Source organism: Hibiscus syriacus, unplaced genomic scaffold, assembly GCF_006381635.1.
Source record: "Hibiscus syriacus cultivar Baekdansim isolate YM2019G1 unplaced genomic scaffold, ASM638163v2 tig00117056_pilon, whole genome shotgun sequence".
Classification (NCBI taxonomy): Eukaryota; Viridiplantae; Streptophyta; class Magnoliopsida; order Malvales; family Malvaceae; genus Hibiscus; species Hibiscus syriacus.
In genome coordinates, this window is record NW_024063539.1 from 6,678,940 (window position 1) to 6,705,265 (window position 26,326).

Genomic DNA, 26,326 nt, shown 5'->3' on the forward strand with positions numbered 1-26,326 from the left:
ACGGGGGCAACACATCATGTTGCGAATGATGTGTCTCTTCTGAATAATGGTATGACTTATACAGGTACTCATTGCCTTCATATGGGGAATGAGGCAGGTGTTAAAATCTCTCATGTTGGTCAAAGTAGCTTGCCCTCTAAAATGAAGCCATTAGTTTTGCAAAATGTCTTGCATGTGCCTGATATTCAGAAAAACTTATTATCTGTTTCTCAGTTTACTCGGGATAATAATGTTTTTATTGAATTCCGTCCTTTTGAATGCTTTGTGAAGGATGCTCGAACGCAGACCGTATTGTTGATAGGGAAGTTCAAGGATGAAGGTTTATATCAGCTTCTGTCACCCAATATGAAGCACATGCAATTAAATAATGTGTCAAAGTCTTGTTGCTTGTTAGATTTATGGCATAAAAGATTAGGGCATTCGACTGTTAGTGTGGTAAAAACAGTAATGAAAGCATGCAATATTGCTGCTAATGAAAGCTCGTTGTCTTCTGTTTGTAATGCTTGTTTACAAAGTAAAGTTTACAAAGTAAAGCTCACAAGCTGCCATTTTCGAATTCAATTACTGAGTATACTGCTCATTTTCAATTAGTTGTCTCTTATGTTTGGGGACCAACCTCGATTGTTTCAAGTGATAAATTCGCCTACTATGTGTCCTTTATTGATGTTTACAGCAGATTTACATGGCTCTATTTGATTAAAAGGAAGTCTAAATTTTTGGAGTGTTTTCTCAATTTTTACAAACTTGTTGAGGTTCAGTTTGGTGTCAAGATTAAGATATTATAGAGTGATGATGATGGTGGAGAGTATCAGGCATTAAAAGGATGGTTTCTAACTAATGAAGTTCAACATCGAATCTCTTGTCCAAGTATATCTGAGCAAAATGGCAAAGTTGAACGCAAACATCGCCATGTTATTGAAATGGGGTTGACATTATTGTCTCAAGCTTTCTTGCCTTTGAAGTTTTGGGAGTTATGTTTTTACCTCAGCTGTGTATCTTATTAATCGATTACCTACAGGAGTGTTATATGGAAAATCACCTTTTGAGGCCTTACATCAGCAACTTCCTGATTATTTAATGTTAAGGGTGTTTGGCTGTGCATGTTTTCCTTTGGTGAGACTATTTAATCACCATAAACTTAAATATCGATCTAAACAGTGTATCTTTCTTCGATACAGCCCCTCACATAAAGGATGTCATTGTTTAGATGATGATAGATGGATGTTTATTTCTAGACATGTAATTTTTTATGAGGGAAAATTTCCTTATGAAGCCTGCATGTTGAAGAGTCATGATCGGGCAGATTCATATGTTTCAACTTGGGAGCTGCCACTTGTTTTTGCCCCACGAGTTCGAACTCAGCAAGGAAGTGATGACCATGATATTGTTGAAAATAGTGTATCACCTGTAAATAGTGTGCACGATGAGGACGGGGCTAGTACCTCTAGTTCATGAAGAAAACAGTTTAAGAGTTGCTTAAACATTGTCAAACTCTACTGATATTCCTAGTCAAACAACTGTTGGAGTTAATTGTAACTCTACCTTAAATACTCATCTAATGCAAACAAGAAGTTAGAGTGGGATTTCAAAACCAAAAATATTTCAAGCTACACTTAGATTGATGAAGAACCACATAACATCAAGCAAGCATTGACTAGTTCACATTGGAAAGCTGCTATTTAGGAGGAGTATGAAGCTTTGATGAAAAATAAAACTTGGTCTCTAGTGTCTCTGCAACCTGATAGAAGAGCAATAACTTGTAAATGGCTGTTCAAAATAAAGAAAAATGCAGATGGCTCAATTGCTCGGTATAAGGCAAGATTAGTGGCAAAAGGTTTTCTTCAGCATCCAGGTATTGACTTTCATGAGGTGTTTAGTCCTGTTGTTAAACCAGTAACTGTTCAAGTTATTTTGACATTAGCTTTATCAAAAGGGTAGGAGCTTAGGCAGGTTGACAATAATAATGCCTTCCTAAATGATGTACTTGAATAAGTTTATATGACTCAGCCTCTAGGGTTTGAGTTTGGGGATGATAAACTGGTTTGCAAATTACATAAGGTCATATATGGTTTAAAACAAGCATCGCGTGCTTGGTTTGATAGCCTGAGGAGTTATCTAGAATCTGAAGGATTTGTGATAACAAAGTCTGATTCTTCTCTTTTTGTTCGAAAGAATGAGGATTGTCTGATTTTGTATATGTTGATGATATAATACTCATTGGTAATAAAATAAGTGAGGTGTAGGAGGTCATTGACAAGCTGCATGAAAAGTTTGCCTTAAAAGATCTGGGTTCTCTCCACTATTTCTTAGGCATTGAAGTTAGTTATGATTCTGGTGGTGTTGTATTGAGTCAGCATAAATATATTAATGAGCTATTACATCGCAACGGCTTTCAAAATGCAAATGGTCTTCCTACACCTATGGTTACTAACTGCAAACTTTCAGCTAAGGATGGAAATCCTGTTGAGAAATTTTATCAATATCGCAACATTGTTGGAGCTTTGCAATATGTTGTGATCACTCGCCCAGACATTGCTTTTGTTGTAAATTGTGTTTGTCAATTTATGCAAGCTCCCCTTGAAACTCACTTTCAAGCAGTGAAACACATCTTAAGGTATTTGCAAGGAACAATTGACTTTGGTTTGTATTTCTTGGCCTCTTCTCAATTGTCTTTGACTGGTTTTGCTGATGCAAGTTGGGGAGCAGATGTTGATGATAGACGATATACATCTGGATATTGTATTTACTTTGGGGGAAATCTTATTGCATGGAGTTCTAGAAAACAATAAGTTGTGGCTCGTTCAACAGCTGAAGCAGAATATAGAAGTGTTGCATGCGCAACTACTAAAATTGTGTGGCTTGAATCCTTATTGAGTGAACTGCACATTATTCCTTATGGGAAGCCTACATTGTGGTGTGACAACTCGAGTGCGGTCGCTGTGTGTGCCAATCCTGTTTTACACTCGAAGTTCAAGCATGTAGAACTTGATCTCTTCTTTGTTCGAGAAATGATTGCAGCCGGGAAACTACAAGTTCATGAGGTGCCTGCATATGAACAGGTTGCTGACATTTTAAGTAAGCCGCTGTCAGCACCTTTGTTTGTGAAACATAGGCAGAAACTATTGATTGTTCAACTCAAGTGTGGAGTTCTTTAAAGAATGACGTTTGGAGCAGTAAGGGAAATGTTAATGTCTATGCAGTACGGAAGTTGGCAGAGTGAAGTCTGGATTAGTAAGGGGAATGTTAGCGTATGATGTATGCATGTACCTTATGCATGTGTAAAGAATGTGAGGCGGTTAGAGCTATTTAGATCTAACAAACTCTCTCTCTTCCTCTAACGTCTTTTCCCTCCATGTTATATTTCTCTTTCTCTTGTGTATAAATGGAGTAGTGCCATGACTGTAATCAATTGAGCTTTTCTGATAATGCAAGTTTGTACACTTGATTTACTTTGTGCATTTAGTACTTAGTTGCTTTCATACTTTAACACTCTTCCACCGTGTGGTGGTCTGCAGATTTTCGAGCCGAGCTCACCGCCCCATCTAATCTCCCGTTGGATCAAGTTCTACCATTTGTTGGATAATGTCAACCTTGATCTCGAAAAGATCTTCGGCTTGAATACGAGCCATTTGTATGACCTCGGCAGAGGGAGAAGAGTTGTATATAGGTCATAAGAAGAAAAAAAACCATTATCGGCTACTTTTTGATTTCATAAATTTTGGACAATCTCGCCAGCCACCCTCACAAAAGCATTTTTAATTATTTTATAAAAGAGTGGACAGAAAGATGCAGCAGCCTTTCACATTATCAATGACTCTAATTCTTTTTATCTAACCTCATCTGAATATGATATTTCTACTCAAACCCTCTCGAATATACGTTTTGTTTTACAGATAAAATATATCAGACATAAAGGGACCACTACAGCATATGAAGAATCTTTTCATTTGATTTTAGTGAAAGTCTATGATGATTGATGAAGATGTTATTATAATCAGACAGCTAAATGGAGGTCCATTTTTTGCAGAGACACAGAAATGGGAAATAATGGATATCTCCCTTTGTTCGAGACAAAGACAGCAAAAGGAAGAACCCTTTACGGAGTCTTTGCAGCCTCTATGTTCTTGGCTATATGCTTGATTTGGGGTTACAGAGTGAGCCATGCCCCTAGTCAAGGAGAATATGACACACTGGTTTGGCTCGGTTTGCTTGCAGCCGAGCTTTGGTTCGGTTTCTATTGGTTCCTCACTCAAGCTCACCGGTGGAACCTTGTCTTTAGTCAAACCTTCAAAGACAGGCTCTTCCTCAGGTTTTCTTTTTTCTAGTTTCTTCATATGTTTCCATCTTGTTTCGTATCAACACTTGTTGGTTTATTCTCTGTTTGTGTTATTGTGTGATTGATCAGACACGGGAACGAGTTACCGGAAGTCGTGTATTCGTGTGCACGGCGGATCCTGAAATCGAGCCACCGATGATGGTTGTTAACACAGTTTTATCAGTTATGGCCTATGACTACCCACCGGAGAAGCTTTCGGTGTATCTCTCGGATGATGCCGGTTCATGTCTTACTTTCTATGCTCTGTTGGAGGCCTCTCGGTTTGCTAAATATTGGATACCATTCTGCAAGAAATTCAATGTGGAACCAAGATCTCCAGCGGCTTATCTTGACTCTATTTCTGTTTCACATGAACCCAAGCAACCTAAAGAATTAGCAATTATAAATGTACTATATAATAGTATCCTCCTTTGCTGTTTTCCTTTGTATCTTTCTGCCTGTCCATACATTATTCTACAATCTTTATATATATGTATGTATGACTTGTGAGCAGTGCTCTGTAAAGGTTATGGCTTGAATCCAGCTCAATATTGTACAAAATGTACCCCAAATCCAATTTTGAAGTGTTTTAAATGTTAAGCTTCTACTCTTTCTCTGTAGAAATTATACGAGGACATGAAGAACTGAGTCGAAAATGCGACCAAGCTATGCCGTCTCCCGGAAGTACACCAATAAAGGATTTCTCAGTGGGATTCATATAATTCTAGACATGATCATGACTCCATTCTTCAAGTATGTTAAAAATTGTACTATCAATCTTTCACATACTTACTAAGAAGCTAAACATTTTAAGCACTTTGAAGTTTGAACTGATTGAAGTATAAATTCTATCCCATAACTTGAACTTGATAGATATTGATTGACGGGAAAGATCCGAATGCAAAGGATAATGAAGGATGTGTATTTCCGAGTTTGGTTTATTTGGCTCGGGAGAAGAGACCGGATTATCTACATAACTTCAAGACTGGAGCCATGAATGCACTGGTACTCTGGAATGTCTACATGCAACTTTTTCTCTTGAAAACACATATATTTCATTTGTTATATTTCTTTTTTGTTAGGATTTAATAGTTTTAGAACCTACTTTTCTATGCAACTGAGCAGCATACACTTGATTTTTCTGATGCCAACAAGCCTAACGGCTTGACATAACACGAAATGCAGATAAGGGTATCATCTGAAATTAGCAACGGCCCGATTATTCTAAACGTGGACTGCGACATGTACTCAAATAATTCACTTGCTGTGAGGGATGCTCTTTGCTTCCTAATGGACGAGAAAAAGGGCCATGAGATTGCTTTTGTACAGTTTCCACAAAATTTCGACAATACTACCAAGAACGACCTATATGGCAGTTGTCTAAGAGTAATTAGCGAGGTAATTATGACTCCGACAAGCCTCTCATGGTTTTGATGTGAAATATGTTATAATACTGAAAATAAACAGGTGGAGTTTCATGGTTTGGATGGTTATGGAGGCCCCCTTTATGGTGGAACTGGCTGCTTTCACTGAAGAGATGTGCTATGTGGAAGAAAGTTTAGCAGGGAAAGTGACAATGAATTTGAAAACGCTATCGGCAAAGAAAGGGTAGAAGCTGCAGATGTATTGGAAGAAAAATCAAAGGTCCTTGCTAGTTGTGCTTACGAAAATAACACCGAGTGGGGCAAGGAGGTATATCTCTTAACTCTCTCACTCGAGCAGACATGAAAGTGTGTATTTATGCAGTGCTTACTCTCGCCTTAATTCATGTTTGATTTCAGATGGGACTAAAATATGGGTGTCCAGTTGAAGACGTGATAACAGGTTTATCGATCCAATGCCGGGGATGGAAGTCAGTGTATTATAATCCTGAAAGGAAGGCTTTTCTCTGAGTTACAGCGACCATGCTTGCTCAGATACTGGTGCAACACAAGAGATGGTCTGAAGGTGACTTTTAGATATTACTTTCGAAATACAGTCCGGCTTGGTTTGCCAATGGAAAGATTAGCTTAGGGCTTCAGCTAGGATATTGCTGTTACTGCTTCTGGGCCTCTAATTGGTTGGCAGTGCTGTACTATTCTGTTGCTCCTTCCCTTTATCTTCTAAGAGGCATTCCTTTGTTCCCTGAGGTACGTTACTTTCCGGTTGATTTTCGATTTAATCCGTTCATCGACTGAAATTCACACGTTACAAACATATCCGGTTGTCAAGTCCATGGTTTCTTCCATTTGCATACGTTGTAATCTCGAAGTATACGTATAGCCTGGCGGAGTTCCTATGGAGCGGTGGCACGGTCCTAGGGTGGTGGAATGATCAAAGGATATGGTTTTACAAAAGATCTCCTATCTCTTGGCCTTCATTGACACCATTGCAAAAAACAACAACAACAACAACAACAAAACCATATTCCCTTATGTAATGGGGTAAGGGGAGGTAGAGTAGTAGGTTGCCCCCAACGTCAGGTTGAGAGCAGCTTTCGTGGAAGATTTCCGGCAGTAAGAAAATTAAAAATAAAGATAAAATACAATGCATGTATGAATAAATAAATACATGGTGGACACTCTTCATATACAGTCTTCGTATGCGCGTCTGTAATGAGCAATAATCCTTGAAAATAAATCTCTGCGTAAAAATATTTGCATATAGACAGAAACGTAAGACCCGACTATATTTAAAAAAAGTAAATATGAAGAGCATGATACACAGAAATCAATGGTAGCAAGCTACGAGAAAAGAATGAAGTCAAAAGGGTTAAAACTTAAATTAAGGCATCACTACTCCGCTATCCTAATTCTAAGTCTTCATAAATTTCAATGACAAAAAACGTATAAAAAGTAGAGATCATATAAATTATTACAAAGACATTAAAAGAAAACAGAGATAATACACCCTATGGATGTGACACCATTGCAAAAATAAAAATCATTGGAACTAAATTCGGATACTGCATTTGTAATCACGGCAAAAGTTTCTAAACAGGAAGTCTACAAACGATACGTGAAAGAGATAATGGAGTTTGGAGACTCGTCTCCGATGTTCACCGTGCTGTCAACGATCGCATTGGTGATTTTAGTTTGCTTGGCTGGATTGATGAAAAAAGCAATCATGAATGAGGGTATTATTAGAATCTGTGAGACAATACCTCTGCAATTTGTTCTTTGTGCCATTCTGGTTCTCATCAACTGGCCTTTGTACCAAGGACTTTACTATAGGAAAGACAATGGCAAGATGCCAAGCTCCATAGCTATCAAATCAGTTGTATTGGCTGTGTCAACTTGTACTTGTTTTACATTCTTGATTTGATGAATTGCCATGTTCCTGCTGATTTCATGCACTGTATATATGGTTTGAAGAAATAATACATGTTACGTCATAAATATGTTGATTGTTAGTCAATTAACAATTTTCATCCAACACAATTTGTTTGAACTAAAAATTTAGACACTAAAACTAGAATGCTCTAAAAGAAAAGATAAAATGATTATTTATATAAATATTTTAAATAATTTTAACATTATGTATTTTAAAATTGAATTTTGAAACACTCAAGTTTAAAACTTTAAGAATATAATTTATTTTGACTAAATTTTTCTACGATTTCACACTGTACAAGATTACATGTATACAAGTACATGGTCTAAAACATGGATTCAATGAGCCAATCCAAGGCAATGGCAATTCGCAAAGTTAGCAACCGCAAATATTTTAAATCCATATATGTTTATGCTTCGGTAAGCAATTTTTTCGGTTTACAATTATAAAATTAAATAAATATAACTTCCTTTCTTTTTACACCTTAAAAAATAATTTCAAAACCAAGTAATAATAAAGAGAGAGAGAAAAACAATAGGGCCACGCTGGATAAAGAAAATGTTATTCTGGACATGAGATACAGATGATTGTAACCACGTCGAAGACAACTTCATCAGACATATAAAACTCTTTCCTCTCGTATTGTCCGTCTTCAAAACACTTCAAAAGATCTAATCTTTCACGTTCTTGTAAACTCTTCAAAAACAGGAACAAAAGAGGGGAAAAGGTAAAATTTTTATAGAAAAGTATAGCTTTTTTTGTTAAAAAAATTCATAGCTTTGATCTAGTTTTGAATTGTTTTCATATTTTTCCTGCATCTTTTATGCACTAACTTGATCATTCAATTGTGATTCTAATTCACCTTATATGTCCTCTTCTTCGTTTTTCCTTCAATAATTGTGGGGATTATCTGAAAGTTTCTGGTTTGAAAAGGTTTCCTTCTTTTTGTTTTTTTAAATGTTTGGTGGGGATTTCTTCTTCTTCTTCTTCTTAATTTTAATCAATTATCATGAACTTGAAGGGGGAAAGGGATGATTTGGTGGATATTTCTCTGGGGTTTTTTTATTCCATTACTTGTTACTGTTTATATTTTATTACTTATGTTAGGTTTTGTGAAGTATTAATCTGTTAGTGTTTGATTTTATATAATTTGATATTTTTACAATCAAATTAAGGCTATGTATTCATGTTTTTTTACATCATGTTTCGTAACTAGGAACCTTTGACTTTGTATTTTGCAGATGAAAATCGGATCCCTTGAATTTGTTGCTGTTATATTGCTAGTATTCTTGTGTATACCGAATGGCGTGTTTGGGATTAGATTTGTAATTGATAGAGAAGAATGCTTCTCTCACGATGTTAAGTATGAAGGGGATACGATTCATGTGTCGTTTGTTGTCATTAAGGCCGATTCATCTTGGCATAATAGTCACGAGGGTGTTGATCTTGTGGTAAGCTTCCTCATCTCTTCCTTACTTTGTGTACTTGTATAGCGTATTTCAAGTGCTAGCATGTAGTTTAGTTATTGCAATATTGAGATTTCTTGCTTAGGGCATTGTTAAGTGTGTGAAGTCTGCAAGTTAATAGTGTTTGAGAATGGGTGATCTTATGAATTTAAATCAGATCTCAGTCCTTTATGAGCTGATTATGAGTCCGGTGATCAGATTTGGGCTCCGCCTTTACCTCCATACCCTTTACTTGAAGTCAACAATTCAAATCTGAAACTACAGTTAATAATTAGTATTATACAGAAAACATAGGATTATAGTACTAATGTATTTTTCAAGTTGTTAAGGTGGACTAGAAATGGAAACAGATTTCAAACTTTTTACTTCTAGAGACCAATCAGGCTTAGAAAAGTTTACTTGTAGTGCTTTCAAGTCAAAGAATGAGATGTACGTAAAGTTTTTCTTTTCATTTTCCTTTGAATTGCCTATTTGCAAAATTGTTTGGGAACTCAAAAGTCTCAGTCTTATCTAACTTTCCACTTGTTGCAATTGTTAGGTGAAAGGACCTTCTGGTGATCAGATTCAAGATTATCGGGACAAGTTAAGTGAGAAATTTGAGTTTGTTGCTCATCAAAAAGGAGTACACCGTTTCTGCTTCAGTAATAAATCTCCTTATTACGAAACGGTCGACTTTGATGTCCATGAAAGCCATTTTTCGTACTATGATCAGCATGCGAAGGATGGTAAGTCATGTTTCATTTGCTTTAATGTTTCTCTTCCCTTGCTGAACCTTTAATATGAAGCGTACTGACTTCTGGTCTCATGTTTATCTGCAGAGCATTTCAACCCTTTGCTAGACCAAATATCTAAGTTAGAGGAAGCTCTTTATAACATCCAGTTCGAACAGCACTGGTTAGAGGCTCAGACAGAACGTCAGGCAATAGGTATATTTTCCTGAACCTTTTTATATTTTTAATTTAGACAGTTCCGGGTGATGTTCTGACCTTGATAACTTTGGAACTTGTATATCTGCTACTATACCTCCAGACTCATAGGTACCATGAACCTTTACTATGTTTATTAGATCTTTTAGATCTGAATTCTAGGAATGATTTTTCACAATATTTTTACTCACTCGATAAACGAAGAGTTTGTTTCGATATGTGTAACTATACATGGTTTTATCGGAGAACTAATATACAAGTTTTGTTGAATATTGTGAGGACGAAAAAAAAACCCTTTAATGTAGACTTTGCTTAAATCACTCTCATATGAATCCTTTCCAGTTGATTATTTTTCCCCTCTAATCATTTTCTTACTGTAATGCAGTAAATGAAGCTATGAGTAGAAAAGCAGTTCACAAGGCCTTCTACGAATCTGCAGCACTAATTGGAGCCAGTGTTCTGCAAGTTTACCTACTCCGACGCCTTTTTGAACGAAAGCTTGGAATGTCCCTGGTTTAGTTTTTACACGGCACTGCAATGTTTTATTAGTTAAGGGATCCTGCAGACTATTGTCATCTCAGGCACTCGATATACACATTAATACATGAAATCACTGACTTTCACTGTTTTGGTTGAGACTTTATATTTGACATTGTTGAGTGGCATAGACTTCAAAGTATGATTGGTGAAATCTGTTTCTGCTGAACATTTTTTTTATGGTTCCATTGGTGATTGATGTTCAGCCATAGACGGAAAACATGTTCTTCTACATGTTATAAACTACCATCAAAATCCAGCCATAATCTGAGAACAGGTTATTATGCATGTTATGAACTTCCTTTGAAATGCATTTCCAATAAAAAAAGAAGAGAAGGAAATGAAAATAAAAAGAGAAAAAAACACCGATCACATGTATAACATGAAGAAAGAATGTGTCACAGCAAAACCTCTGTGGCTTTATAACACAGGCGGCAAAGACAATGAAATAACACAATTTCTGATAACAACCACCAAATCAATATATAGATACAGCAAGTGTTTGTCTTGTTTACTTCTTCCCCCAGAATTAAATTTTACACCACAAAATGGAAATCTAGACGGGCTTATCAAGACCTATAGATCCCATCTTGTTTAGGAAAATATGGTGGGACATTAACATTCTTGTGGAAGCTCTTAGTCTTATGCGAGTTCTTCAAGATTCTGCAGCTGGAGCTAGAACACAGCAAAACCATTTTTTCTGAAATATCATCATAGCAACAATTTATAACGATAATTGCATATCGAAATGGTGCAACATTCAAGGAAACTGTTATTAGATGCCAAGAGCAAGTCATTAGACATTACTTACAGGTTGGGTTTTGCCAGGTTCCGCTCTAGGCTTAGCATGAGGATCAGCCTTTGCTGGTGACTCAGGTTTGCCACCTGTTTTCTTCTCGTCCCTTGCCTTGTTAAAGATCACAGTGAATCCCTCAGCTGAGGCAGGATCATTGACATCCCATTCACCAAATTTTGGCAATGGCTGGCCCTTTTCATATTGAGCAAAGTAAAAAGTGAATTCCCATCAAGACTCTTATAAACAAGGTAAGCAGATAGATAAAATATCAAGGTAACCGTTAAAGCATGCCCGAGTTTCACCAAGTAGCTAATTGCTACAATGTATTCAAAGCTCAAAATTAACAATTAGTCCACGATCAATAAACAAGGAAATGCCTTACAGAAAAAACAATTGCTCAAACAAATTGTCTACTTTGATAGTTCTTAACTCTAAAAGACGACTAAAGGGAAAAAGAGGCTATGACAACCCACTCTTGATTGTTTTTCAAGCTACCAGGGTACTTACAAGTGTAAGACATTAGATATTTTTCATTTTCCACATCACTAGACTTCTATTTTTCATGAGATTGAACATACGGGCAAATATTTTCTATTCTGAACTAGCAATACATTCAATTGAAGATAAGATCACTGATACAATCTAAACTGTAAATGCCAGTGAAACTGCTAAATGAAAGCTGCTAGTTACTAAAAGGGTATTACACAACTTCAGCTTCAACTTAGTAAAATTCTATTCATTTAAAAACTGCAAAATTAATTGGCATGCTTTGCAAAATTAAGAAAAAACTCGGGTGATCTATCCTGCAGGCTTGACATTATAGAGCATTGTTTCTGATTGTTGTATTTTTGGTGTGGACTAATAGTGTAAATGCTTGCTTTTATTAATTGATGAGTGTTCAGAATCGTTAATATTTGTTCGTTATTTCTTCGATTTTGTGAAGTTATTGATGCTGATTTGGTTGTGTTATGTCTATTTTCGTGCAGGTCCTTACTTTCCAGAATTGGTGATAAAACGGGCGAATTCTGCATTTTTTTTATTATTTGGTCATGGCTGGAGACATGGGCACGACTCTGGGCACGACGCGGTCTGACATGGCAGTTTCTAGAAGGTCCAGTCAGCAGCGGTTTCTAGGAGACTTCGTCTGCACGCCTTCTGGAAGATTGACGAGCAGAGTTGCATTAGGAGACTAGTTTAAGTTTGAATTTAAATTTAAAAACAATTATCTTTTGTATTATTTTATTATTTTCTTTGTTTATCCTTTAGGCTTTGAGAGGCTATAAATACCCACTTGGGGGTAAGCCTAAACTCATCATTCAGAATACATTCTTCTTTTCTCTCTAGTTTTTATAAAAGTTTTCTCTTTTCCATTTCAAGTTCTTTTTTATTTTTCTTTATTTTCAAGTTTTATTTTTATGCTAAGTATGACTTTTGTCATGCTTAGCTAAACTTTTCATAAGCCGAGAGCTGTCGCGATGATTCAATTCCAACGAGAGAATTGAAACGGTCCCTTAATATCTTCGGAATCTCTCTCTCAATCTCTGCGCTTATTTTTCAAAATCAAAACAGTTTTCAAAATCGAAGATTGACTTTGGTCAAGAAGTTGTTGCGATTAAACGTGTGGGAGGAAGATTCGGCTTATAGAAAGCAATTCGACTTCCTGGAAAACACACTTGGCGAGATAGCTTCGCCAAGAGGGAATTGAGATCGGAATTGACGGTTATAGAAACAACAATCCGAGTCGGTCACCACGAACTTAAACGGTATTTGATCTACGACAATAGATGCTGTTAGAATCAACTACCGAAGCCGGAATCAAAGATTGCCTTGGGTATTCGGTATACAAGATAGAGTCACAAGGATAGCCCTTGTAGACAAAGTAACCGACGTGAATCCGAAGAGAAAATCTTATTCGATGATCTAAAGGAAATTGAATCAAAGCGAAGCTTGAGGCTACTTTTACCGTATTTATTCACAATCTTCACCTTCTTATTTTTACTTTAATTACTTTTATTTAATCACTTTATTATCTTTACTAAAATCCCCCCATTTTTACTGTTTCACGCCTGGCATAAATAATTCAGACAGAAATTTATAATTTTCTAAGTCCTTGTGGAATCGACCCTTACTTCTCCTTGCTACGCATTTCCTTAATTTATTGATTGAGAATAAGGAATTATTTTGACAACAAAACGACAATTGTCAAATTGGCGCCGTTGCCGGGGACTTCGCCAAAGTTACTAATTTTTGTTTGTTTTTGATTTATGACCAGGACAAATCCGGGCACATTAGTGGAGTACAACCCGGAGATCGAAGCTGAAGCTAGGAGACTCCACGCACAGACACTTCGGGAAAGAAGGAGACAACAATTAGATCCAGAAGAAAGATCAAATTCAGGTAATACAAATCCGATGGCCGAACCTACTATTCGGGAGTTAGCCGCGGCACCCACTGAACAAGGGCCTATGTGCATTGATCTTCCCCAAGGCAAAACTCCATACCAATTGAAAACTGGCCTTATTCATCTCCTCCCTACATTTCGCGGATTGCCAAACGAGGATCCACACAAACATCTCAAAGAATTTCACATGGTCTGCTCTAGCATGACACCACAGGGAGTAACCGAGGACCAAATAAAACTTAGAGCTTTCCCTTTTTCCTTAGCCGACTCGGCTAAGGAATGGTTATTTTATCTTCCTCCTAATTCTGTTACTACATGGGCTAATATGACTCGTCTTTTTCTTGACAGGTTTTTCCCTGCGGCAAAAGTAAGTGAACTACGAAGGAGAATACTTGGAATCAAGCAACTTGATGGAGAGTCGCTCTACGACTACTGGGAGCGGTTTAAGAAGTTGTGTTCTAGTTGCCCACAACATGGGCTAACCGAACAAACACTCATTCAATACTTCTATGAAGGATTATCTCCCCTGGAAATGAAGATGATCGATGCTGCTAGCGGTGGAGCCTTGGTGAATATGACTCCTACCGAGGCTAGAGACTTAATATCGACGATGGCTGCAAATTCCCAACAGTTCCGCGCAAATAATGAACCTTCTTGAAGGGTTCATGAGATAAGTTCATCTTCATTGGAAAGTAAAATAGATAAGTTAACTGAAGTCGTAAACTCTCTTGTTGCAGGAAAGACAAGACAAAACAGAGTATGTGGAATATGTGCATTGCCTGATCATCCAACAGACGGTTGTCCACTGATTCAAGACGATGCAACAGCTCAAGTCAACGTAGTCGGAAACTTCCCAGGACCTCCCCAAAAAGCTTATAATCCTTACGGTAATACATACAACCCAGCATGGAGGGATCACCCGAACTTCAGTTATGCGCAGAACCCGAGACCGAATCAAAGCTATCAAGCGAGACCTCCACCACAACAACAGCCGCAGAAGACATCACTAGAATCGATTGTCGAAAGGTTAGCACTATCCCAGGAGAAATTCCAGACCCGAACTGAAGCCCACTTCCAAGAGATGGACAAGCAATTGAGCCAACTGGCTCAAACCGTTGGGAGATTAGAGTCACAAGGTAAACTTCCGTCTCAAACTGAAGTGAATTCGAGGAAAAACGTTAGCGCCATCACCCTTCGGAGTGGTACAGTAGTAGCGCCACCTATCCCATCGGACCAAGCAGTCCAAAAAGAAAAGAAGACCAATGACGCATGATCCCAGAATAAGAATGAAGAAGAACAAGTGGATGATCCGACGCCATCTCCCTATGACGTGCCACCACCTTTTCCATCAAGGTTAGTTAAAAAGGATAAAAAAACCGAAGAAAAGGAAATATTAGACGTACTTCAGAAAGTAGAGGTTAATATACCTCTCCTTGAGGTTATCCGAAAAGTTCTAAGGTATGCCCGATTTTTGAAGGATCTCTGTACGACAAAGAGGAAGCTTACCGGAGTCGAGAAAGTAAGCTTAGGAGCGAACGTCTCAGCCGTTTTCCAACGAAAGTTACCACCCAAACTAAATGACCAAGGTATGTTTGCAATCCCTTGTAAAATTGGTAAGATTGAGATTAAACGAGCTATGTGTTACCTTGGTGCATCAATTAATGTAATGCCTCTATTTGTCTATAAAATGGTCACTAACGATCCTTTGAAGGATACAAAGATTTCGATACAGCTAGCCGACAGATCAGTAATCTATCATGAAGGACTCTTGGAGAATGTATTGGTGGAAGTAAACGACTTGATATTTCCCGCTGATTTTTATATAATCGACATGGAGAATGAACGCACGAACACATCGTCCGATATTATTTTGGGGCGCCCTTTCCTGAGCATTGCACACACAAAAATTGACGTGAGAAGCGGAATTTTAACTATGGAGTTTGACGGTGAGATTGTTAAATTTGACGTATATAAGGCAATGAGATATCCTGATAAAGTGGAAAGTTTAAATTCTGTCGACTCAATTGATCCTTTGGCTGACGAATTTTTAAAGACTAATTTCTCTTTTGATATATGCAGGGAGCTGGAGGGTCATGATGAGAACGTGAATTATGATCATACATAATTGAATTTGATTTCTTCTAAAATCTTACCTTCCGTTCTGCAGGCACCCGAAGTTGAACTTAAACAGTTGCCTGACCATTTGAAATACGCCTTCCTCGGACCAAACAACACTCTGCCAGTAATCATATCAAAAAGGGTTATCTGAGGAGGAGGAAAAAGACTTGATCACGGTTTTGCGCCAAAATAAGGGGGCTATAGGATAGACCATCGCTGACATAAAAGGTTTGAGTCCATCTACTTGTATGCACAAAATTAAAACCGAAGAAGGCGCAAAACCAACACGTGAGGGTCAACGCCGGCTAAATCCACCAATGATGGAAGTGGTAAAAAAGGAGATATAAAAACTCCTAGATGCAGATATTATATATCCAATTTCGGATAGCAAGTGGGTAAGTCCGGTACATGTAGTTCCTAAAAAAACTGGAGTTACTGTGGTTGAAAATTCTGAAGGAGAACTTGTACCAACACGAGTTCAAAATGGGTGGAGAGTCTGCATCGATTACAGGAAGTTGAATTCGTTAACTCGGAAAGACCATTTTCCTCTTCCATTTATAGATCAAATGATAGAACGATTAGCCGGTAAATCTCATTATTGTTGTCTTGATGGATTTTCAGGTTTCTTTCAAATTCCAGTAGCACCTGAAGATCAAGAAAAAACGACATTCACGTGCCCCTTCGGTACCTTCGCCTACCGACGTATACCTTTCGGACTTTGCAATGCACCTGCCACATTCCAAAGGTGTATGATTAGTATTTTTTCTGATTTTGTTGAGAAAGGTGTTGAGGTCTTCATGGACGACTTCAATGTTTACGGTAATTCATTCAAGGAATGTCTATTAAATTTAAAAAATGTGTTGCGTCGGTGCCTAGAATTTAACCTTGTTTTGAATTATGAAAAGTGTCACTTTATGGTTGATAAAGGTTTGATTCTAGGACATATTGTTTCATCCAAAGGAATTGTGGTAGATAAGGCGAAAACGGATATCATACGTTCACTTCCTTACCCCACTTCGGTGAGGGAAATTCGTTCTTTCCTTGGTCATGTAGGTTTTTACCGTAGATTCATTAAGGACTTCTCTAAAGTGGCGCAACCATTGTGCGAGCTATTACAGAAGGATAAAGTCTTCAATTTTGACAAAAAATGCCAACAATCGTTCGACGTATTGAAGGAAAAGTTAGTGTCGGCACCCATAGTCCAACCGCCAAATTGGGACTTTCCCTTCGAGGTTATGTGTGATGCTTCGGATGGAAGCATTGGGGTTATGTTCGGACAAAAGATCGGGAAAGAACCTCACGTTATCGCTTATGCATCTCGCACCTTGGATTCCGCACAACGGAATTATTCAACAACCGAAAAAGAATTACTTGCCATTATTTTTGCATTAGATAAATTTCGATCATATCTTCTTGGCACTAAAGTTATTGTTTTCTCCGATCATGTAGCCTTGAAGTACTTGCTCAGTAAAAAAGAGGTGAAACCACGACTAATCCGGTTGATCTTGCTCCTCCAAGAGTTTGATTTGGAAATCAAGGACAAGAAAGGATGTGAGAACTTAGTAGCCGATCACTTAAGCCGGCTTCCAATCACTGCGGTTGATTCTCCCATTCGTGAAGAATTCTCGGAGGAAATCTTGATGATGGCGTAAACATCAATACCTTGGTTCGCATATATAGTTAATTACTTAGCTACAGGGAAGGTACCATCTGATTTAACGAGAGTCGAAGTAAACCGCGTTAAGAGAGAATCTCGTTTCTTCATTTGGGATGATCCATATCTTTGGAAGCATTGTTCAGACCAGGTAATTCGTCGATGTGTTCCTGAAAGCGAGGTAAGCTCAATCTTAAATTTTTGTCATTCTTATTCGTGTGGTGGACACTTTGGACCGAAATGAACTGCTCATAAAGTCTTGGAATGCGGATTCTTTTGGCCTCATATTTTCCGTGATGCCTACTTGTTTTGCAAAACTTGTGATAATTGTCAATGTGCAGGTAATTTGAGTTGAAGAAACGAAATGCCCCTTAATCCTATACATATATACGAAATATTTGATGTTTGGGGACTTGACTATATGGGTCCATTTGTTTATTCTTTTGGCAATTGTTATATAATTCTTGTGGTTGATTATGTTTCGAAGTGGGTGGAGGCTAAGGCCACTCGCAACAACGATGCTAAAACTACTGTTCAATTTCTAAAGAATTGTATTTTTTCCAGGTTTGGTACACCGAGAGCGATAATAAGCGATCGTGGCACACACTTCATCAATCGAGTAATTGATGTGCTTATGAGGAAGCATGGAGTGAATCATAGAATTGCCACGGCTTATCATCCGCAAACGAACGGACAAGCGGAAGTTTCAAACCGAGAAATCAAGATGATTCTTGAGAAAATAGTTAAGCCAAATCGCAAGGATTGGAGCTTGAAATTGATTGACGCTCTGTGGGCTTATCGGACTGCATACAAAGGACCTATTGGCATGTCACCATACCGCCTTGTGTTCGGTAAGTCGTGCCATTTACCTGTCGAGTTAGAACACAAGGCGTATTGGGCCGTAAAACAGTGCAATATGGAGCTAGAAGCGGTTGGCGAAACACGGAAGTTACATATACAAGAGCATGAGGAAATTCGGAGAGATGCTTACGACAACGCAAAAATATATAAGGACAAAACAAAAGAATTTCATGATCGAAAAATTGTTTCTAAATCTTTTTCTATCGGGCAAAAAGTTCTTCTTTTTAACTCAAAATTAAAACTTTTTGCAGGTAAACTTCGGTCAAAATGGAACGGACCTTATACAGTAACTAGAATATTTCGTCATGGCGCAGTCGAAATTGAAGATAATTCGGGCACTCGGTTTAAAGTCAATGGACACAGGGTTAAACCATATTATGCGAATAGCGAAGTTTGCTTAATTGAAGATCTCAACTTGGAAGAACCTGTAGTCTGAATCAGGTCGTCGAGCTAACGACGTTAAACAAAAGCGCTTCATGGGAGGCAACTCATTGTTTTCAATTCCGTTACATTTATATTTATATTTATATTTTTACTTTTTGTTTTTGTTTTATTTTTTTTATTTGATCAAGCATGTTTTATTTAATTTCTATTTTTATTATGCAGGAACCGAAGATTTTTATTCAGACTTAAACGACGAAAAATTGCGGAAATTTCATTCGAAGTATGCAACTTTCGGAAGCAGTTCAAAATCGCACAAAGCAGAAAATATACCCCAGCCGTGCACACCGTTTCACTAAATGGCGCACGATAGCAGAACCCATGGAGGGGGTCGACGCACGTTAGCCAACCCCAATTTTTCTCTTCTCCCCTTGTGATATATTCCTGCCGCCCAACCCCCCAATCCCTTCTCTTCATCTTTTATTTTAACCATGGACCCCACCTTATCCTTTTCCATCACCTTTTCAAAATTTAAAATCTATTTTTTTCTAATCCACCTCAAAGTCCTCCTTTACTTCCAACTCTAAAACCAGAAGCCAATTTTAAACCCACCCCCTTCACCTTCTTCAAATCGATACCCCCCCATCGCGCACCACTCCATCGCTCCTCCTCTTTCTGCTCACAACCGGCGGCATCAACCAACAAGGCAACCCGCTTCAACGCTTTCACGACACCCACTCCTCCCTAATCCGCTATGGTGCGCACACGAAACCGACCCGAAAACGCCAACGCCCCTCCGCCCACCGTCCTAGGAGGACGACGCCGTTCAAACGCGCCGACGTTCGTCGAATTGCCGAGCGACTTCGACACCATTCCGCCGCCTCCTCTGACTCAACGAACACAAGGTCATGGCCAAGTACCGATATCCCCGTATCACTCGTCTTTTGCGTCGACCGCCTCCTTCCGTCCTGGACCGAGCACATCTCGTCGCCCGTCCCCTCCACGATCTCCGTCCCCGTCGTTTCATTCCATGCCAACTGATGCATCGTCATCTCGCTCGCGACGGACGGCATTCCCGTCATACTCGATGCACTCTGCGGCGTCGGATATTGCTCCCGAGGTAAACTCTAGCCCCGTATCGATTCAACCTTTACTAATGTACCACCCTGTCTATGGTTTTACAGAGGACTTCACTGCCGGATTTCCACCCCCTGATCCCTCACCCGCGACGTCCAGCTCTCGGCAACACCACGACCGTGATGCTTCGCACACCCATCCACCTAGCTCGGGGGATGTGCCCGACGACCCACCACCAACCCACGAAAACCCGGAGCGCAACCGTCGGGGCCGATCATACACAGTTCCCCCTGAGGAGATGTTGCACGGCTATTTACAATTCTCCAATGACGAACTGGTACGTTTCGAATCGGTAAGACACCGCCCTTTCCGTGTTGCTATATATTCCGACGCGTACTCTAGAAACATTGCATTTACGTGAGTCTGTTCATGCATACTTTGCTGCCATTGGTTGGGAACTTTTTCCGATGATTAACTGTGGAACGTTTTATGAACTTGTGTTTGAATTTTATGCAACTTTTAATTTTTCGCCTCAACACCTGTTTAATGTTAGTTCACCTGATGTTATCTCGTTCCGACTGTGTGGGTCTTACTTTTCAATGTCTATATCAGAATTTAATCTTGTTATGGGGTTCGTGACGGATGTCACGAGTCATTCGTATCTAACCGCTTTACTTGAGATTCCCCAGAGTTCGATGCCGATACAGCTTATGAGGCGCTCACAGGTTTAGCCGAACAACCATTCAACGCCCGCTCGACGCGAGCCCACCTTATCCACGACCCGGCCTTGCGCTATATCCATCGCTTCCTCGCTTACAACTATTCTGGCCGGAATGACTCATCGTCCTCCTTAAGCCGAGTCGAGCTATTCTTTTTATGGTGCATGTCCTCCGGCGAGCATGTGAACCTAGGATTTTGGTTTGCTCGGGCTTTTGAGATCGTTATCCGATCCAACCGCCCACTTATCCTTGGCCCTTGCATTACACATTTAGCTTCTCGCAACGCTCACTTTGATGTAACACGATTTACTTATGCTTTTTCTACAGATGCTTTAGATGAGCGTTGCTTGGATTCAATGGGCCTACTTGCCGGAACCCTAACTGCACCTTACTTCGGCGAGTCTTCATTCGTCGAAACACACCAGCGCCACCTCCTGCAGCACCACGCCCAGATATGCAGTCACAAATGCATGAATTACACGACCGCCTCCACTCTATCGAGACGAACATCACAGAAATTCTCTCATACCTCCGTCCTAGCACGTCTCATCGCGACCGAGGCCGTGGTCGCGGTCGACACTAGATCAGGGGAGTACTCTATTCCTTCTCTTGTATTTTAATTTTTTGTTTTGAGGCAAAACACTTTAAGTGAGAGGGAGTAGAGTGTAGGATTGAATTTCCTTCTGTTTGTCTTTATGCTTTGAATCTAGTATGTGTTAGTTGAATTGGTCAGAAATTTCATTGAATGTCTTTGTCTTGGTGAAAATTTTTGGAATGCTATGCTTTTTTGGGAACACATGATTATTTAGGTTATGATATTCTTGATAATGGATAGCATGGATTCTGATAAGTTGGTATTTTTGTGATATTCCATGATTTTTTTGGTTGAAATGTGATTACCTCAATGCATGAAAACAATTTGGTGAGATTTGACCCTTTACGAGCATATCATTTTCGCTCTCATTTTGTTTGATTGAATGTGTCGAATTTGACATTGGCATTCTAGAACCTGCATGTTAAATACTGTCGAGATTACACATGAACATGATGCTTAAAAATGATTTGGGCATCTTAGGATTAATCATTCCGTTTCCCCACTAAATAGCCTACCCATGCATATTTTCCCTTAATTAACCACTTTTGAGCCAATTTCCATTTCTTTGTTTCCACCATATTCATAAACCCGAGCCTTTTTATTTTATCCCTCTTTTCTACCTTTTTCAGGGCAAGTGAATAATTTTACCATTGTATTCTCCATCACAAAAAATGTTGAAAAAAAATAGCAGTTCGAAAAAGAAAAAAAAATGTTCGAAAAAAAGGACATGAAAGAAAAAATGGAAAACAAAACAACAAAAGTGTGAAAAAGAAAAAATGCATTTCGACGAGAAAATTGTTGTTTGATATGTCGTCTTTTTATCTTGTTGTGCTTAATGTTTTGATGGAGTTGAGATTATTATTTGTTAGTTCATTGCCTTGAATTTTAGCCATATATTTAGCCTTTTCCTTACCTTTACCTAAGCCACGTTACAACCAATAAAAGACCCTTTGATTTATGCATCTTGTTCTTATTAGTAGTGGAGATTTGATTTACTTGCAGGCTTATGGTAATATCGTGTCGATTCTGACATTGAGCGTTTCTTTACCCCAAACACATTGAGTGATTTGAGTGAATCCCGGTAAGGTATTGAGTTATGAGCATTGAGATTTATGAATGAATGGATATTACAATTGCACTTGACTTGTTTCAATTGGTGATGTTCAGTTGATTGATTTCTTGACTTCAATAGTTATTGTGGTCTCTACCTTGCTTCCTTGAATATGAAACTTGACAAAGAACGTTTAATGAAGTTTTTGACTGATTTGGTTAATCATACTTGAGGACAAGCATGAGATAAGTGAGGGGGAATTTGATGAGTGTTCAGAATCGTTAATATATGTTCGTTATTTCTTCGATTTTGTGAAGTTATTGCTGCTGATTTGGTTGTGTTATGTCTATTTTCGTGCAGGTCCTTACTTTCCAGAATTGGTGATAAAACGGGCGAATTCTGCATTTTTTTTATTATTTGGTCACGGCTGGAGACATGGACACGACTCTGGGCACGACGCTGTCTGACATGGCAGTTTCTAGAAGGTCCAGTCAGCGGCGGTTTCTAGGAGACTTCGTCTGCACGCCTTCTGGAAGATTGACGAGCAAAGTTGCATTAGGAGACTAGTTTAAGTTTGAATTTAAATTTAAAAACAATTATCTTTTGTATTATTTTATTATTTTCTTTGTTTATCCTTTAGGCTTTGAGAGGCTATAAATACCCACTTGGGGTAAGCCTAAACTCATCATTCAGAATACATTCTTCTTTTCTCTCTAGTTTTTATAAAAGTTTTCTCTTTTCCTTTTCAAGTTCTTTTTTATTTTTCTTTATTTTCAAGTTTTATTTTTATGCTAAGTATGACTTTTGTCATGCTTAGCTAAACTTTTCATAAGCCGAGAGCTGTCGCGATGATTCAATTCCAACGGGAGAATTGAAACGGTCCCTTAATATCCTTTAGGCTTTGAGAGGCTATAAATACCCACTTGGGGTAAGCCTAAACTCATCATTCAGAATACATTCTTCTTTTCTCTCTAGTTTTTATAAAAGTTTTCTCTTTTCCATTTCAAGTTCTTTTATTTTTCTTTATTTTCAAGTTTTTTTTATGCTAAGTATGACTTTTGTCATGCTTAGCTAAACTTTTCATAAGCCGAGAGCTGTCGCGATGATTCAATTCCAACGGGAGAATTGAAACGGTCCCTTAATATCTTCGGAATCTCTCTCTCAATCTCTGCGCTTATTTTTCAAAATCAAAACAGTTTTCAAAATCGAAGATTGACTTTGGTCAAGAAGTTGTTGCGATTAAACGTGTGGGAGGAAGATTCGGCTTATAGAAAGCAATTCGACTTCCTGGGAACACACTTGGCGAGATAGCTTCGCCAAGAGGGAATTGAGATCGGAATTGACGGTTATAGAAACAACAATCCGAGTCGGTCGCCACGAACTTAAACGGTATTTGATCTACGATAATAGATGTTGTTAGAATCAACTACCGAAGCCGGAATCAAAGATTACCTTGGGTATTCGATATACAAGATAGAGTCACAAGGATAGCCCTTGTAGACAAAATAACCGACGTGAATCCCGAAGAGAAAATCTTATTCGATGATCTAAAGGAAATTGAATCAAAGCGAAGCTTGAGGCTACTTTTACCGTATTTATTCACAATCTTCACCTTCTTATTTTTACTTTAATTACTTTTATTTAATCACTTTATTATCTTTACTAAAATCCCTCCATTTTTACTGTTTCACGCCTGACATAAATAATTCAGACAGAAATTTATAATTTTCTAAGTCCCTGTGGAATCGACCCTTACTTCTCCTTGCTACGCATTTCCTTAATTTATTGATTGAGAATAAAGAATTATTTTGACAACAAAACGACAATTATCATTAATAATATATGATAATGATTACTAAAAGAGGAAAAAAACAGAACAAACAAATGCGACTCAGCAGAGCTTAGATCACATTGTCAGATTCATAGCACAGTGTGGCTAAAAAGGCATGTTGCAGCTTGCATTATTAAAAACCTAAATAAACAGTGTAGCTCAAATTAACTGAACAGTTACACTGGTTATTGCTCTAGAGAAAGCACTCCAAAAGGCCTGGTCATCGCAATCACAATTTTTAATAGGATATCAAACAAAAAATCATAAATGGTTTTTGAAATAAGTATTTTAAACAAAGTTATAATCACCGACATAACAATCTTTATTCAAGGGGGATGTTACGTGGGTAGAACAATGAAAGAAAGCCATGACAAAATAGCAACAGTATAAATTACACAGTTCAAACAGAGAGCCTCCACATGAACAATAATTGAATATAAATCACAATGACCATTCATGGAGATAAAAATGACCACATAAAATAATTTGCATTATCAATATGAAGCCACAACCAGATAACATGAAATAATCAAATTCTTGGAAAGATACAGTGAAACGCTTAACTTATCCAGCAACAAGACAAAAAGGAATCTGCAAAAAAGTCGAACACGAAGTTACATAAAGTATCAAAATAGTAGTAAGTCATGCATATACCAAGCACAATTTAGTAACATCTTTCAAAATATACGGTGTCAGAGATCCCATAAAGAACTCTAATTACTTAGTGCTGACCAATTTAATGCGAAAAGATTCATCTATTTCAGAATGTGAACAAATTTCTGGATTACGACATGCACAATCAAGCTGCTATTTGCAGATTAGATATCCAATAAGACATAAGTAACAAGACATGGCTTCTGAAACCTCCAAGAAAAGCTAATTTTCTCTGCTGAGCGTCCTTCAATATCTAGACACTGGATGAGTTCTGAAAAGAGCTTTATCACAAACCTAGCTTATCACTCCCTACTTCACAGCTTCAACAATTAATCAGAAACTACATTTTCCACACAAAATCAGTGATACTTAATCAAACCTTCTTGAATCATATTCAGACAAATATTCTACAAACACGTCGAGACAATTCACCCATTTGCCAATACATTCCATCATTCAATATAAATCACTCTTCCAAAAAAAGAAAAAAGAAAAATCCAAACCGTAAATCATGTCAGTACATTAATAAATGGCTAAAGTATACAATTCACCAGTTAAATAAAACAAAAAGGAAAAAAATCCATTTTACAGAAAAAACTGCAAAACACATCAAAGAAAGCAGTTACCAAAAGATGCAAAAGGTAAATTTAGAACTCTGATCATCAGCAGCAAAATGAAATTTTCATTTAAAACCCAGAATAAGAAACCCAAAAACTATATGAATCAAAACAACCCAAAGCTCAAAACTAAAAAAAATATTAAATCACATAACAAAATTAGACCTTTCTATTAATGAATTTAAACAGAAATGAAAAGTGAAACAAAATCCCGAAAAGATTACATACCGACATGAATTCTCGAGGATTTTTTTTTTTGGAGGAAAATGTGAAGAAAGAGAGAAATAAGAGAAGAAATTGGAATTAGGATGTCAAACGGGCGGGTCGGGTGCGAATACCCCTTCTCATCTTCATATCTCCTAATATTTTTTAATTTACTACCTGCCATCACCTATGATGAGTAAAAAATTTTAAATCTACACCGGTCCACGCAGGTACATTCTCAAATCTATCCTCACACCCACTATCCAACAACAGTGATTCTTCGATAAATGCATGATGATTTCAACCAAATATGAGAATAGAAAATGCATCATATATGAGTGTATTGTTTCGTACTTCACGCTCAGACCAACGATCGGTGATAACTCAGTATGGGGCTTTCAGATCATATTTCGCTTGAATAAATATGTTAGGCAATAATCTTCTCGTATCTTTGGTTTGCTTTAGAAATTATAACTATGTTATCCAACAAGAAAATCTATATTGAATTAGAAAAGAATATGTTTTTTAGTAAAATAAGAAAGGGCAATTGAATTACACGCATATGATTCAATGACATTATATATTTATATTTCCCTATCATCTGCTTTCTTTGAACTAAACTACTCCATCAAAATTATGAGAAAATATCATCGAATTTAACTAAAACAAAAGCTGAGAACATATAAGTTTTGTCAAAACAAACTAAGATGATTTAAGACCTTCTAAAATAGAAGCCTTTTAACCATAAACGATAAGACAACCATATCATTACAAAGATTTCTCTTCAATGCATTTACTTATCATAAGTAAA

At 37.8% G+C, this 26,326-nt stretch overlaps 1 protein-coding gene and 1 pseudogene across 1 annotated transcript; one reads left to right on the forward strand and one right to left on the reverse strand.

The window, feature by feature from the left end:
* Nucleotides 1-4,004: 4,004 nt before the first annotated feature.
* Nucleotides 4,005-10,667, forward strand: LOC120198020 (annotated as a pseudogene).
* Nucleotides 10,668-10,913: 246 nt separating this feature from the next.
* LOC120197898 (protein NOI4-like) lies at nt 10,914-25,550 on the reverse strand. Its single transcript, XM_039199294.1, has 3 exons — nt 25,540-25,550; nt 11,368-11,550; nt 10,914-11,256 (listed from the first exon to the last, which is right to left on the reverse strand). Exons 1-3 carry the CDS (start codon nt 25,543-25,545, stop codon nt 11,212-11,214), a joined length of 234 nt encoding a protein of 77 aa, XP_039055225.1. The 5' UTR covers nt 25,546-25,550; the 3' UTR covers nt 10,914-11,211.
* Between the last annotated feature and the right edge of the window lie 776 nt (nt 25,551-26,326).

What these genes read in the sequence shown, in the direction of transcription:
- LOC120197898 (XM_039199294.1), bottom strand. An exon ending in AACCTGGCAAAACCCAACCT is followed by an intron (nt 11,257 to 11,367) that starts GTAAGTAATGTC and finishes ATGATATTTCAG; the next exon opens with AAAAAATGGTTTTGCTGTGT.